The sequence below is a fragment of the Lissotriton vulgaris genome, chromosome 4_1 (assembly GCF_964263255.1).
Source record: "Lissotriton vulgaris chromosome 4_1, aLisVul1.2, whole genome shotgun sequence".
Classification (NCBI taxonomy): Eukaryota; Metazoa; Chordata; class Amphibia; order Caudata; family Salamandridae; genus Lissotriton; species Lissotriton vulgaris.
Genome location: NC_141691.1, coordinates 31,923,471 through 31,939,454, shown reverse-complemented (window position 1 = coordinate 31,939,454; position 15,984 = coordinate 31,923,471). Strand labels below are relative to the sequence as shown.

The window sequence follows — 15,984 nt, the reverse complement described above, 5'->3', positions numbered from 1 at the left end:
ATAGAAGTTTAAACATGCCTCAAGCCAAGCCGCCAGTTTAAGTTTACATTAAAATGTGTTTTTTACTAAAAGCCCGGAGGGGGGAAATGCCCGAAAAGGCACTCAGCCTTTTTTTGGTAGGTAGGGTTCCTCAAGGGATAATGGGTTAGGGAGGCACGGGGTGGTAGGGTGGGAAGAAAAAAAAAGGAAAACAAATTCTCATCTCACAGGTTATCTATACAGTGTGGTAAAGGTTGTTTGCTAAGTAGGGGAGACTAGATGAAAAAACCAAATGAAGGGTCCTAATATCCAATTTATTTCCTGGAATGTAAACGGTCTAAGATGCCCAAGATGACAAAGATTAATCTTTAAATATATAGAGATGTTGCCAGTACAGGTTTGCCTACTACAAGAAACACATTTAACCCAAATAGAGTCTGAGAACATCTTTGCTAAACTATCCTGGCTACAGTGTTTCTGCCACTCCCAGCAAATGGTGCATTGCCGAGGGGTGGCAATAATGGTTAAGTGGGGTCTTAAATGTGAGATAAAATCAGTCCTAACAGACCAATCAGGAAGATGGATCATTGCCATTTAGAAGTGGAAGGTGAAAGAATTACATGTAGTTCTTTTTATGGACCCAATGTGGATGACCCCTCTTCTTTGATTAAATTGCAAGATGACCTTATTTTAGCGTCGCCTCCAATGATTGTTGGGGGTGACTTTAACATTCGCCTTGATCCAGTAATGGATAGGTCCAACCACAGTCGGGTGATTGGATCTCCTAGACCGAGAACGGTTCTGAAGAATCTTCTCCTTAATATCAATATGGTGGATGTATGGAGAGCGAAGATGGGAGGCTCACAGGGCTTCACTTTCCACATTAAAAAATACCACCATCTGGCAAGGATAGATTATGTCTTAATTAACAAACAAGACCTCGATAAGATCCAAAATATTTCTGTAGCACCCAGTCATCTTTCGGACCATGCCCGTTTGCTCTTTACTTTCACCACAAGTAGAGCCTCTCAACAGTCAAGGTGGAATCTCAACAGAGCCCACTTGACGGATACAAATATTATCCAGCCAGTAAAAGCGGTTTCAACTGAATTTTTTTTGTTTAATATGGGTTCTAGTTCAATGGCTCAAATCTGGGATGCTTATAAAGCTAATCTGTGAGGGATGTTAGGTACCCAAATAAGAATAAAAAATAAGAAAAATTCACAAGAGCTGCAGTCTCTTGAGGTAAAGAATATCGGACCTTGAGAGAGAAAGAAATCAAGTGATCCAGGACAGCCCTAGGTGCTTTGTGCAACTAGAAGAAGATCTTGAGAAGACAAGACAAAAATTAAGGATTTTTCTGGATGGGAAATGTAAGGCCCAGTGTCAAGCACGTACTATGGAAAACTATGAGTATGGGGAGAGAGCTGGAGCTTTGCTTGCGTGGAAAGCAAGAGTAGACCAAGCAAGAAATGATATCAATGAACTTATCATAGACAATGTAGGAACAAAATCTAGCAACCCAGAGGATATCATGAATTGTCTTCGTTCTTTATTTACAACCTTATATAGTGAGGAAATAACACCTTCCCAGAAGCAATTAGCTCATGGCTTAGGGACAAGTCCATGCCTGTCTTTACTAAAACAGATAAAGAATCGCTAGAAACACCCATCTCGGCGGAGGAGATAAAGACTCAAATTAAGAGAGCAAAAAACAAGAAAGCTGCTGGACCTAATTCCCTCCCTAAGGAAATCAATAAATTGTTAAGTGATGTGCTTTTGCCTATTCTCCAGATTCTGTTCAACTCAGTTTATTCTACTTCCGGGGTCATTCCAAGATCTTAGAAAGAGGCTACAATAGTTTTAATATTGAAGCCAGGGAAGAATCTGTTGTTGGCTGATTCATACCGACCAATCTCCCTGCTGAATGCCGACTATAAAATCTTTATGGGTATTTTAGCAGGGAGGTTGGCAAAGCTTGTATCAAACTTAATTAATCCTGATCAGAAAGGTATTATGGTCGGAAGGTTTATCCAGGAGCAAACACAAAGCTTGATTGACAACATTGATTTGGCTGAAAGGAGGAACAACCCTTTAGCAGTAGTGGCCTTAGATGCCGCTAAGGCATTTGAACGAGTGTGCTGGAGATACCTTTGGGGGGGTATTATAAACCGTGGCAATGGGCCCCATATTTATACAAACTTTAATAAAATGCTACTCTGGGGCATCAGCGAAAATCTTGGAAAATGGTTCCCTGATCCCGAGTTTTGAAATAAAGAGGGGAACAAGGCAGGGGTGTACTCTGTCCCCTCTTCTATTCAATATCTAGATTGAACCCCTGGCACAAATGATCAGGCTGGACAATACCATCAGTACATTTAAATCACAACAGTACCTGTGCAAAATAGCTCTCTACGCAGATGATGTCATTATATATACAAGCAATCCTAATATTGCCATTGCTTGGATTGAGACATTGCTGCGAGAGTTTGGGACACTGTCAAGTTATCTTTCCCATTCGGCTAAAACAGATATCATGTGTTGGAACACAGTGTACAGGGGTGGCCCAGAAAGCGGGGAGTTTAGGTATTTGGGGATCAAAATTGTAAAAGATCTAAAGAAAATCCCCATGTTAAACCTGGCCAAGGTTGAAAAAGATATAGAGTACCTCTTTCAAAGATGGAAAAACCTCCCTCTGTCTATTTATGGGCGGGTCAATTTGGTAAAGATGACAATCCTCCCCAAATTGACTTATCTGTTTGATACCATCCCCCTCACCTTTCCATACAAAGCTATTAACAAAATCCAGGGGAAGATTGGAAGTTTTATATGGGGACAAAAAAGCGCAAGACCGTCATGGAAGAAACTGAGAAGGAAGCTACTAAAAGGCGGCTTGGCTTTACCAGATATTAACTGGTACTTAATGGCATTTCAGTTTAAAAACATCAGAATGTTGCTTACAACACCGGCTGAATCTGAGTGGGGTAGCCTTTTGAGGGAAATTACCATTGCAGAGGGAGATAATGGGCAAGGTCAATTCCTGTTTAAATTTGGGGGGCTCAGATTTTTTAAACAAGCACGTCTAAAGGTCTTGAAAGCTGCCTTGTCAACGTGGTATAGACTGAGATAAGTCTGGGGGCTAGGATATTTTTCTAACTTAGCCCCAATATGGGACTCTCCTGGATCCCCAGTGTGCTTGAAAGACAGCTTAGGGGCCCCATTAAAGGGTGCAGGATTGCAGACATGGTCGGAATTAGTAGATTTGGACGGTTTACTTCCCTGGGAATACCTATCTGCCAAGACTGGTCCCACACTTTCAAGATTCAAATACATACAATTGAGATCATGGTATGAAGCGGAAGAGGGTGAGATCAAAGGAGATTGGGAGCTGGAACAGCTTTTTTTAGACCCGTATCCAAGGAAAAAAGAAATAGCTTATTGGGATGCAAAGCTGCTCGAGGCAGAGGACAGAGTGATCCCGGCCCAATCCGATGTGTGGAATTCCCTTCCTCAGGCTTGTGCGGCAGAGGAAAGGTTTGAATCGTCCTTTAAAATCCTGTATAAATATAAAAAACAAGCAAGTCTAAAAAGGAACCACTTTTTTGTGTTAAAATGGCTTTATTTTACACCTGCCAAAATTGCTAAGTTTGCCCCAATTCCTACTCCCAAATGCCCCAGATGCAACATCGACAAGGCTGACGACCTACACATGTTTTTGACTATCCATAATTATTTTTATTTTGGAAAAATGTGAGGGAAATATTAGTTGCAATTTTTAGCATAGATCTAGAAATGGACATTAACCTGGTCATATTTGGCAAGAACGATTCCACCGCTGAGGTGATCTCTCAGTTGGATAAAGGCCTACAACTGTATTTGATCATTATAGCCAGGAGAGACATTTGCTTAAGATGGAAAGACCCGATACCCCCCAAATAGAGAAAGCTGGGTAAAAGCTATATTCAACATCGCCCACAAGGATCAGGAGATCAGTTAGGGAAGTGGGTCAACATTTGGTTCTCCCTCCTGAACTGGGAAAGACATTTACAGCTGATAAATTCCTAGTATAAAGGTGGCGGTTCTCTGGTCCAATGATTATACCTGACCTCAACCACAAGAGGTAGCCCAGGGAGCATAGATCTAGGCAGTGCGTCGAAGGGCGCCCATATTGATCACAGATGGCTTGCTAAACCTTCACTGATTTAGGGTGAGATGAGGACAAAAAACAAAAACAAAATCTGTCAGTTTTTTTTTTTTTTAGAGAGATAGGTTTGGGAGTTCTAAGACTGCCAGGTATTATTTTTCACACTACACCATGTGTCTAAACTTTGACTGTGCATGGAGAGGTCTATAAACAGTTTTTATTGGTATGAGTTTAATGTCAAACAATTAAAATAAGAGGTGCACACTTCTTTTATCATTGACATTTTTCAAAACATGATGACAATGTTGATGATAAAAAACATGCACTCATCTGGACCCTCGTATTTCCAAATGATGGACGGGCAAGTCATAAGACAGGTGGATGCATGAAAGCAAGTACAAGTGTTAGATGTCTAATCCAGTGAAAAAGCATACCATCAAACAAAGAGTCATAACATGGTAATCTCCTAATCCCTTAAATATTCAGTAGCCAAGAGGGGAGGTATATTCATTTTATGTTCACTGTAAAGTAATGAGGAAGGCATCAATCTAAAACATCCTCTCATTTCCCACTTGTGTGAAACAGATTTTGCACAGTCTGAGCATATGCATGTTGTGGTATATATACTGGTACACGTCAGAGGGAGGAACTAGATGAACACTTTTAAAATTGCTATTCTATGAAGTAAGTTATGACAAAACAGAACCAAGGGAAGCCTAGTGAGCCATCGGTTTATCACCGAATATGTGTAACTCAGTTGTTGAATCCGAAGTATAGCACAAAGATTATTCCTTATTGTATTCCTTCTTTTACAGTTCTAACTGAGATGTCAAAATCTTAATTTTCTTAAACTTTTCCCCTTGTAATAGAAAAGCAAAGCAGGGCTGTTTTAATGTGGAGCAAACTCCTTACCCACTTCCCTGGAGAGCACAAATCATCTTCATAGCGTGACTGTAATCCATGGCATCAGGCTCATTCTTCCACCATTTCTTTACCTCTTGGATAGACTTGTCGTCTGCGCAGGCAAAGGTAATCTCGTTGAAATATTCACAGATTGGAAGAGGGTAGTGGACATAGGGCCCAATGGAAAGAACAATCACTGAGTCGCCTTTCACTTTACCTGTTTAGAATAAACATTTATGCTTCAGTGAGTTCAAATTCAGCAAACTAGAAACAATTAAAATGTCCAGTACAACATCATCTCATTTATATGTTACATGTTTGTTCTTCTCATGTCACATGAGTCTTCCATATCACCTCTCAGGCTCTCCTTTGACCCTCATAACCTCCCCAGATCTAGGTTGTGGTCTCCAGTGTCTTATGTAGAACTCATCTGCAGTGTTTGGATGGTGAGGACGTTGGAGGCTATCCCTTCCTTGCATATGTTGCAGCTGTGATATTCAGTGTGGGTTAGTGGGTTTTGGTTCTCCTGTCAAAGGATCACAAATAGAACAGGTGAGGGTTGAGCTTGGATTCAAGGGTGTACATGATCATTTTCTGAGGTAGAATTAGTGAATGTAATTGTGTCACTTCAGAAAGATTATTGCCAATAAGGGTAGCCTAGTCATAAGTGTTCAGAGGTATATTTGTGTCATAACGGGAATGACAGACAGTATAGCAATAGTGCTATGGTACACTAAATGAGATTCCACTTCAGAAATATTAGGACACATTTCATCAGTTAAAGCTCTGAACTCTTGAGCTCCCGTAGTGTGTCTGGATAGAGTGGTCATGATGATAGACTCTGTTCATGGAAGTGTTTCCTCTGTAGCGGAATGTGTTAGAGAAGGAAAACAATTAGGTAGGGAAAGCTATCAATAGAGGGGGACAGAAGAGGACTGAGGACCTAATTTAGATATCAGCGAGCATGATACAGTGATGGATATCTTGTCCACCGAAATACAAATCCTATCAAATCCGATGGATGTCCTGTTCTGACTGAGTTTACTAACCAGCAGGTGTACAGTAGATGTGGGAGGAAAATGGGAGCTGGTAAGCTGCTCTTAAAGTTAGATGAGTAAAAATGAGGTGCAGAGGATGAGGAGGAGTATGAGGGGAAGAACTAGGGTAGAGTCACAAGGAAAGTAATGCAACATAGGCAGGGATGAGGTCAGTAAAGGGTGAGAGTCGGAAAAGCCTTTCAAAAACTACCTTGAATTTATAGTTGAAATGTGCAAGGACCTCACTTGTTTACTTGATTTTTATCTTGCCATTTTTTTAAACTAAGATCAACAGCTCTTCAACAAGGGGGTATCACTTGTTTATTGACATTTGGTATTTTTCTAGACTTCTCCAATTCAATTCATTGGATATGATTACATACTAGTTGGAGGGTGGTGAGAGATTAATCTGAAACCAGTTTTAGCCCACAGTAGCGTTAATCAGGGAAGTCTTTGTGGTTGATGGTATTTACAAAACTTTTAACCCCTTGCTTCATGGTGGGCCTGTGCACACGAAGGCCCGTGGTGTCCAAATCCCACCCTTTGTTAAAACTCCTGCACAGCATGAAAATTCGCCCAACATGCAAGGGGTTAAAGACATTGATTAGAAAAACTATTTTTTAGGAGTGACACTATTTTTGGATAGTTTATCAAGGATGTGGGAAGTAATGGGTTTTGATATGAAATATGTCACAGTAAGTAGTCTTGTAATTTCTAGGTCAATAAATACTAGTGGACAAGTCCTGGTTTTCCCTATCAGTTTACTGGGTCTTTATTTATTTTTGGTTTCCTAGATCATAATGTAATTCTTGTTTTGTTTACAAATCTCTTAGACGTTTTCATTCTCTTTCCTCGGAAAGCTTGGGAGTCTTTTTAATTTTGCTTTTGTTAGCAAGCTTTGTGAGTCCCAATAAGCTTGACTTATTTTGTATTATTCTCTTGCTGTTCCCAGATATAATGAGGGTGGCCGCTTGAGAATCTTTTTCTTTAAAGCTAATTGCAATTTTATTGAAATATTATAAACTTCAAGCAAGGTGCCGGCCACGTGTTCCAGCCCTTGCAAATCTTTATCAAGGCAAACTTTTACATTACATTACAGGCAGCCTTTGTTTATCACTGCATAAACATGAAATAAATACATTGCAGGTACTCACATTTGAGTAGAGATGGAAAACATGCTTTCCACTTTGATGCACACGTTTGTTCCTTTTAGTTAACATTTCTCCCCAATGGATACTTGTTGCAATTGTATTTTTTCTATTCCCATACGTTGAGATCCACCATCAACTTGCTGGTATACAAACATCATGGGGCCAATTCCGATCTGGTAAAATCCCCTACAAATCGCAGTACCGTCCGTTTTTCCCATACGATTCAAACGCCTACACTATCTCCGTATGTACGATGAAGTACGATCATAACCCAAAGCATTTCAACATACGATTCGTACCAAACACCATACGAACCAAAAAAACATATGATACATATCTGGGTTATGCTGTACGCGCTGTCCGTACGTAAACAGGCAGCAGTTTACGGCCCAGTAAGTACGATTCGTCTTGGTGACCCTCCGTACGACTCTATTGCTACGGGAGCTGAAAACTACCGTAAAAGCAGAGTCCGGTCCGAACCGCACCCCGGTACGCGACAGACACGCCATGAACCCCATCGACCGTGTCATCCCTGTCCTGTACGCCTATGACCTGGTGCACAGAAACCGACGACAGCGCAGACGGTGAGTACAACGTACTGCAACAATGGAAGTGTACATGTACGGTGCGTCACACGCTCGCATACCGGGGTCACCATTGCAATAGTGATACGAGCCGCACACACGCCATTAAAGTTGGGGTACGGTGAGTCACACGCTTGCGTATATCACCATTGCAATAGTGATACAAGCCGCACTCACGCCATTAAAGTTGGGGTATGGTGCATCACACACTGGCGTATATCACCATTGCAATAGTGATACGAGCCGCATGCATGCCATTAAAGTTGGGGTACGGTGCGTTACACGCTCGCGTATATCACCATTGCAAGACAGATACGAGCCTCACACACTCCATTAAAGATGGGGTACGGTGCGTTACGCGCTTGTGTATGTCACCATTGCAATAGTGATACGAACCGCACACACACCATTAATGTTGGGGTACATTGCTCACATCTGAGAGATGTGTAGATAGGACTCCCAGCAGTGCCCAGACATAGAAGGGGTGGCTTGATAGGACTCCCAGCAGTGCGCAGACATAGGAGGGGTGGCTGGATAGGACTCCTAGCAGTGCCCAAACATTGGAGGGGGTGTAGATAGGACTCCCAGCAATGCCCAGACATAGGAGGGTGGTGTAGATAGGAATCCCAGCAGTGCCCAGACATAGGAGGGGGTGTGGATTGGACTCCCAGCAGTGCCCAGACATAGGAGGGGGTGTAGATAGTAATCCCAGCAGTGCCCAGACATAAGAGGGGTGGCTGGATAGGACTCCCAGCAGTGCCCAGACATAGTAGGGGTGGCTGTATAGGACTCCCTGCAGTGCCAAGACATAGGCGGGGTGGCTGGATAGGACTCCCAGCAGTGCCCAGACATAGGAGGGGTGGCTGGATAGGACTCCCAGCAGTGCCCAGACATAGGAAGGGGGTGTGCACAGGACTCCCAGCAGTGCCCAGACATAGGAGGGGGTGTGCGTAGGACCCCCAGCAGTGCCTAGACATGGGAGGGGTGGCTGGATAGGACCCCCAGCAGTGCCCAGACATAGTAGGGGTGGCTGTATAGGACTCCCAGTAGTGCCCAGACATAGGCGGGGTAGCTGGATAGGACTCCCAGCAGTGCCTAGACATAGGAAGGGGGTGTGCACAGGACTCCCAGCATTGCCCAGACATAGGAGGGGGGTGTGCATAGGACCCCCAGCAGTGCCCAGGCATAGGAGGGGTGGCTGGATAGGACTTCCAGCAGTGCCCAGACATAGGAGGGGTGGCAGGATAGGACTCCCAGAAGTGCCCAGACATAGGAGGGGTGGCTGGATAGGACTCCCAGTAGTGCCCAGACATAGGAGAGGGGAGTATTTAGGACTCCCAGCAGTGCCCAGACATAGGAGGGGGGTGTAGATAGGACTCCCAGCAGTGCCCAGACATAGGAGGGGGTGTGGATAGGAAACCCAGCAGTGCCCAGACAGAGGAGAGGGGTGTAGATAGGACTCCCAGCAGTGCCTAGACATAGGAGGGGTTGCTGGATAGGACTCCCAGAAGTTCCCAGACATTGGAGGGGTGGCTAGATAGGAATCCCAGCAGTGCCCAGACATAGGAGGGGTGTGTGCGTAGGACTCCCAGCAGTGCCCAGACATAAGAGGGGGGGGTGTGCACAGGACTCACAGCAGTGCCCAGACATCGGAACGTGGTGTGTGTAGGACCCCCAGCAGTGCCCAGACATAGGAGGGGTGGCTGGATAGGACTCCCAGCAGTGCCCAGACATAGGAGGGGTGGCTGGATTGGACACCCAGAAGTGCCCAGACATAGGAGGGTTGGCTGGATAGGACTCCCAGCAGTGCCCAGACATAGGAGGGGATGTGCACATGACTCCCATCAGTGCTCAGACATAGGAGGGGTGGCTGGATAGGACTCCCAGCAGTGCCCTGACATAGGAGGGGTGTGTGTGTAGGACCCCCAGCAGTGCCCAGACATAGGAGGGTGGCAGGATAGGACTCCCAGCAGTGCCCAGACATAGGAGGGGGGTGTGCGTAGGACTCCGAGCAGTGCCCAGACATAGGAGGGGGGTGTGCACAGGACTCCCAGCAGTGCTAAAACATAGGAGGGGTGGCTGGATAGGACTCCCAGAAGTGACCAGACATAGGAGGGGGTGTGAGTAGGACCCCCAGCAGTGCCCAGACATAGGAGGGTGGCTGGATAGCACTCCCAGCAGTGACCAGACATAGGAGGGGTGTGTGCGTAGGACCCACAGCAGTGCCTAGACATAGGAGGGGGGTGTATATTGGACTCCCAGCAGTGCCCAGACATAGGGGGGGTGGCTGGATAGGACTCCCAGAAGTGCTGAGACATAAGAGGGGTGGCTGGATAGGACTCCCAGAAGTGCAGAGACATAGGAGGGGTGGCTGGATAGGACTCCCAGCAGTGCCCAGACATAGGAGGGGGGTGTGCGTAGGACTCCCAGCAGTGCCCAGACATATGAGGGGGTGTGCACAGGACTCCAAGCAGTGCCCAGACATAGGAGTGGCGTTTGCATAGGACCCTCAGCAGTGCCCAGACATAAGAGGGGTGGCTGGATAGGACTCCCAGCAGTGCCAAGACATAGGAGGGGGTGTGCGTAGAACTCCCAGCAGTGCCCAGACATAGGAGCGGGGTGTGCGTAGGACTCCCAGCAGTGCCCAGACTTAGGAGGGGTGGCTGGATAGGATTCCCAGCAGTGCTCAGACATAGGAGGGGGTGTAGATATGACTTCCAGGAGCGCCCAGATATAGGAGGGGGGTGTGCCAAGTACTCTCAGTGCCCAGACATGGGAGGGGGGTTTGGTTAGGACCCCCAGCAGTGCCCAGACATAGGAGAGGTGGCTGGATAGGACTTCCAGAAGTGCCCAGACATAGGAGGGGTGGCTGGATAGAACTCCCAGCAGTGCCCAGACATAGGAGGGGGTGTGCGTAGAACTCCCAGCAGTGCCCAGACATAGGAGCGGGGTGTGCGTAGGACTCCCAGTAGTGCCCAGACTTAGGAGGGGTGGCTGGATAGGATTCCCAGCAGTGCTCAGACATAGGAGGGGGTATAGATATGACTTCCAGGAGCGCCCAGATATAGGAGGGGGGTGTGCCAAGGACTCTCAGTGCCCAGACATGGGAGGGGAGTTTGGTTAGGACCCCCAGCAGTGCCCAGACATAGGAGAGGTGGCTGGATAGGACTTCCAGCAGTACCCAGACATAGGAGGAGGGTGTAGATAGGACTCCCAGCAGGGAGTCAAGAGGATACAGGTTTGCTTCCTTTACCAATAACATCAATTACAAATTCAAAATGACTATAAAGGACAAAAGAAATGGAATTACAGATCCAGCTGGGACACAACCAAATAAGGAATTAATGGAAAACAAAGACTGTCAATTGGGTAAACTTACAAACCTGGAGTAACTTGCATGAGCAGCTCATTTTCCACAATGCTCGATTAGTTTATACTCACTCCAAAGATTGTCAACGATCTCAATTAAGATAAGGTGCCCCACAACAGTAAATGTAAATTTCAATAATAACCACAGATATGTAAAAGAATTAATTAATGTATTTATACATTTCGTGTTTTATAGAGCGCAAACCATACCTGTAAGGGTATCAGAGCTTTTTAAAGGAGTGACAAGTAGTATACAAGGGACATAGGAGGGGTGGATATATTTGGGATAACTTAGGCAGAAACAGTTAGCATAAAACAGGTAGATACATTTTCCAAGAGACAGGTGGTCTCAGATCCAAAACATTAGGGGGTCCATGTAAGTCATACCTAACTGGACTCCCGCCGGGTGCCTAGATTTCATAAATGTGTGGGATTGGTAGTTTCCCCTGATGGCCGCCGAACCTGGGTTCAAAAACCCAGGGGACCCCCTTGCAAAACCAGGTTGTTTTGTGATAGATAATTTTGATGTCGCCTCAATAGGTTTTGGGCCCTTGCCTGTCGCGAGTACTTGACCGACCCACACAAGAGAGGTACCATTTTTATCAGGTGACCTGGGGGAATGCTGGGTGGTAGGAAAGTTGAGGATCCAGATAGATTCCAGAACTTCACCACACCGAAATTTGAGATAAAAATGATTTTTTCAGCTGAATTTGAGGTTTGCAGGGGATTCTGGGTATATATATATTGGGGGGTCCACACAAGCCATACCTCACTGGACTTCCACGGGTGTCTAGATTTCAGAAATGTATGGGTTTTGTAGCTTGCCAAAATGGTCGCCGAGCCCAAGGCCAAACACCCAGGGGAACCCCCCTTACATAATCAGGTTGTTGTGATAGGTCATTTTGATGTCACCTCAATAGGTTTTGAGCCCTTGCCTGTTGCAGGTACTTGACCAACTCACACAAGTGAGGTACCGTTTTTATCTGGAGACCAGGAAGAACACTGGGGGGCAGGACATTTTTTTGTAAGGGGTCACCTGGGTTTTTGGACCCGGGCTTGGCAGCCATCTTGGGAATCCTGAAGGATGTTTCTTCCACTAAACGTTATAAGATGTTACTCATGAGGAGCACTTGGAGTTCTGAAAAATGCTGCTCTGCATAGTGGAGCAGATGTTTCTCCTCACCAACAGTCGCTAACATCAAATTGGTGAGTGCAAGCAAGGAAAATCCACCTCCTGGAGTGGTTTTGCAACACAGGTGGTTGGATTTTTAATGGACCATTCGCCTACTAGAGTGGCAGAAAAAAGAAGCACCCTATTGTGCTTTGCATGGTACAGCTCATGCTAATGTTATAGTACAGGACAAACGCACTCTGCCGCTTGTATAACTCCGTGTAGCTTGGCAGTGTTTTTTGGTCACCTCTTGCGAACTCTGCAACCTCCTCCAACTGGACCTCAATGCATAAGATGCTCTATCTTTCCAGCTCTCTGGACTGACTAAATTACAAATATGTTACAACTAGGCAAACATTATACTATTGTACAAGCTACCTTAGAGAACTGTGCTAAACACCTGCAACCACATCTTTTATTGTTCACTGAGAGTTCTGTATTCTTCTCATAAATACATACATTATTTGTAAATCAAATGACTTGTGTAATGCTCCCTTACTACACTGCTTCTTTGCTATAAATATTCATTTGCTGTTTCATTTATTCTACAGTGACCCCCTTTCTTTCTCAATAGTGTCAGTAGCCTGATTTACCATAGCCTTTATTTAAAAATTCATGTTAAGTTTCAAACCTTTATTCAAACTGTCAAGTGCCTCAAGATCTAAATTACAATATAAATGTAAACTTATCAAGTTTTGTAATATATCATCACATTTTTCCTTCCTTCAGTACCAACATACTTTAGTTGCTTAGTTGGTACTCAATAGAACTCTGCAACATTATATATTCTCCTTTGCAATTGCTTGTCTGTGTTCAAGAATGTGTTTCTGTACATGAAGAGTTCTTGTTCTTACTTATCATTTTATACAAGTGCATTTCAGAGCATGGATGGTACACCTCAAATTGCATGCACTGTTTCTTGTTGACGTATTTCTGCAGGAGCCTCACTTCAAGGAGTAAAAACACGTTTTACAGCTTTCTGGTTCTCATTGTCTCATTCAGGAGCAGGGGATTTTCCCATAGGAAGTTTCTAAAACATTTCAGTCTTCATGACTGTCATTCACTTGATGTTATACCAGAATACCACAGTGATTTTATAGTGTAGAACATTTTTGTCTCTAGCGAATTTATGGAAGCTGTATCTAATTAACAGAAAACTATTGTCCAATCTAACAGCAAAAGGAGTTTTCGATGTAGAACGTATGGAGTTTAGAATATACTAACACAGCATCAGGGATTCTGGAATATTCATCCAACAGAAATAATGTACTGTGAGGATGGGGTTAAAGAAATTAAGACTACCTATTCACAGATCACAGCAAGCAGCAGAAACAATTCAGATCTCTGAAAGAAAGAAACACAACAGAAAAAGGCTCGGAAAGCTTCACACATGGAGGAAGTGTCTGACAACAACACCCTCATTAATAGAAGGAAATGTATAAGAGAATGTACAAGATTGTAGTACAGAAAATTTTGAGCAAGAAATTACAAAGTTTGAGGTTATTTCTGGTGAAAGGCCAAATTATCCTTGTATCTGCTGTCGACGTACTCATTAAGAAAATCAGACCAGGACTGTTGATCTGTTATTAAAAAGTGAAAAGGAAAATAATAATGAGTGAAAGGATTTTGAAACTTATTTGTTGGTAGAGAATTCTTTTGATTTGGGTTCTGATCAGCGTATTTGTAAATATTGTTATAATAAATTAGATGAGAATAAAATGCCCACTAGAGCTTTGCATTATAATCTTGAGTTGGTAAATATTGCTTCTGAATTGATGGATTTAAATACCTATTAGTCGATTCTTGTTCAATGTGTTCATCCATTTCAAGCTCATGTTTGCATGGAGCCTAAGACGGGGAAATTGCCTCCTTCAGATTTACAGAGAGGGTTAAAGGGAAGAGTTGTATATTTGCCTCTAGATTTAAAGAAAAATATTGAAACAATTGGTGTAGAAAATGTAGTAGATGAAAATTTAGTTATTTTAGTTAATGGTGTTCCACCTAAGAGTAACAAAATCTGACAGGAATTAGTGGATGTTTGGAAAGTTAAAAAGCCAACGTTGTATCTGATTAAAAATAATCAATAATATAAAGATGTGTTAATGTGTGAAGAAGAAATAGCTGTAGAAGAAGATATTGACTTGCCATCTGGACAAATTGAAAAAGTGGCTGTGTCTAGAACTGAAGAAATATATGAACATTACAGTGTTCTTCCACTGCATTCTAAGGAAGTGATGGGGAATACTATAGAGTTATTCCAAATGAAAGAAGCAAAAGGACGTCCCATTAGTGTATGAGAAAAAAGCTTGAAAGCTCGTTGTTTCCCTCTTTTGTTTCCTACAGGAAAAGGAGGACGATATGATGACCGACCTGTGTAGATTCCTGCATCTGAATACCGGACATTAAGATTGTATGCAGAAGATCCAAGATTTCGACAATGTATTCTGTATTTGTTTCATATTTTGTTTGAGAGTGATTTGTCTGGACTTTCTTATGCAGTAAACCATATATTGAAAACAGGTGTACATCTGCAAAATATTTCGGCAAAGGAATTTATGGATATAGTACTGCAGAAAGATAATGTTTTGGAATCTAAGCTAATTAATCTCATGGCATGTCAGCATGGTACTAATAAGCACTGGTACCATCGTCATGGAGAACTTAAATGTATGTTAAGGAACTTAGGAACTCCTACATGGTTCCTTACTCTAAGCTGTGCTGAATATGCCTGGGATGATTTACTTCAATTTCTTCGAGAGGCAAATCCAAATATAGTAAATATTGAATACAAGAAACCTGGAGAATTCTGCTCTTTGGATCCAGTGAATGTATGCAGATATTTCAGTCATAGATTTGAAGCTATGATGTCTTTTATCGCCAATAAAAAATCATCCTCTTTGAGAGGTTCTGGATTTCATTTGGAGAAAGGAGTTTCAAGCAAGAGGGGCTCCTCACATACACATGCTACTATGGATCAAAGATGCTCCCAAATTTGGAACAGAGTCAGAATGATACTGTGATGTCTTTTATTGATGAATACGCTACATGTGATATACCCAAAAGCACACTGGATAAGGACCTAAGACAACAGGTCTTACGATTCCAAAGCCATGGTTGTGGGAAATACTGTCGTCGAAAGTACAAATCTAAAGACAAATTCTATACCAAATCCCGTTTTGGATTTCCACGTCCAGTAATATTGAAAGGAAGAGTGAACAGTTTTATGCCATCTTTGCGACACACTCCCTAAAATACATACACTTTAAGAAGAAATGAAGAGTCAAAATATATAAACGACTACAACCCAGTCATTTTGTCAATGTGGAAATGCTAATATGGATATTCAGTATGTTGCAGACAATTCCATTGCTGTTGCTCGATATGTAACATCGTACATAACGAAATCAGAAAAGACGGAATTGAAGGAAATGTGGGAAGAGATGGGAAGAGTCTAAGTAAGAAATTATATACTTACAGTTTGAAGATGTTATCTCATCGAGAAATTTGAGCGTATGAATGTTCAGATCGCTTATCATCTGCAAATCTATACTCCAAATCTAGAAGAATCCTTTGGGTGACTCTAGGTCTTGCTGCAACACAAAACCGAGTACTTAAATCTGTACAAGAAATTTTATATTTAGCTGAA

General features: G+C 43.2%; 1 protein-coding gene across 1 annotated transcript in view; it reads right to left on the bottom strand.

The window, feature by feature from the left end:
* Positions 1–15,984, bottom strand: part of LOC147718278 (nicotinamide N-methyltransferase-like) — a 69,520-nt gene that overhangs the window by 14,057 nt on the left and 39,479 nt on the right. Inside the window, exon 2 of the mRNA XM_086966675.1 lies at positions 5,036–5,243. Coding sequence (XP_086822801.1) covers positions 5,036–5,243 — 208 coding nt within the window. The remainder of the gene's footprint in view (positions 1–5,035; positions 5,244–15,984) is intronic.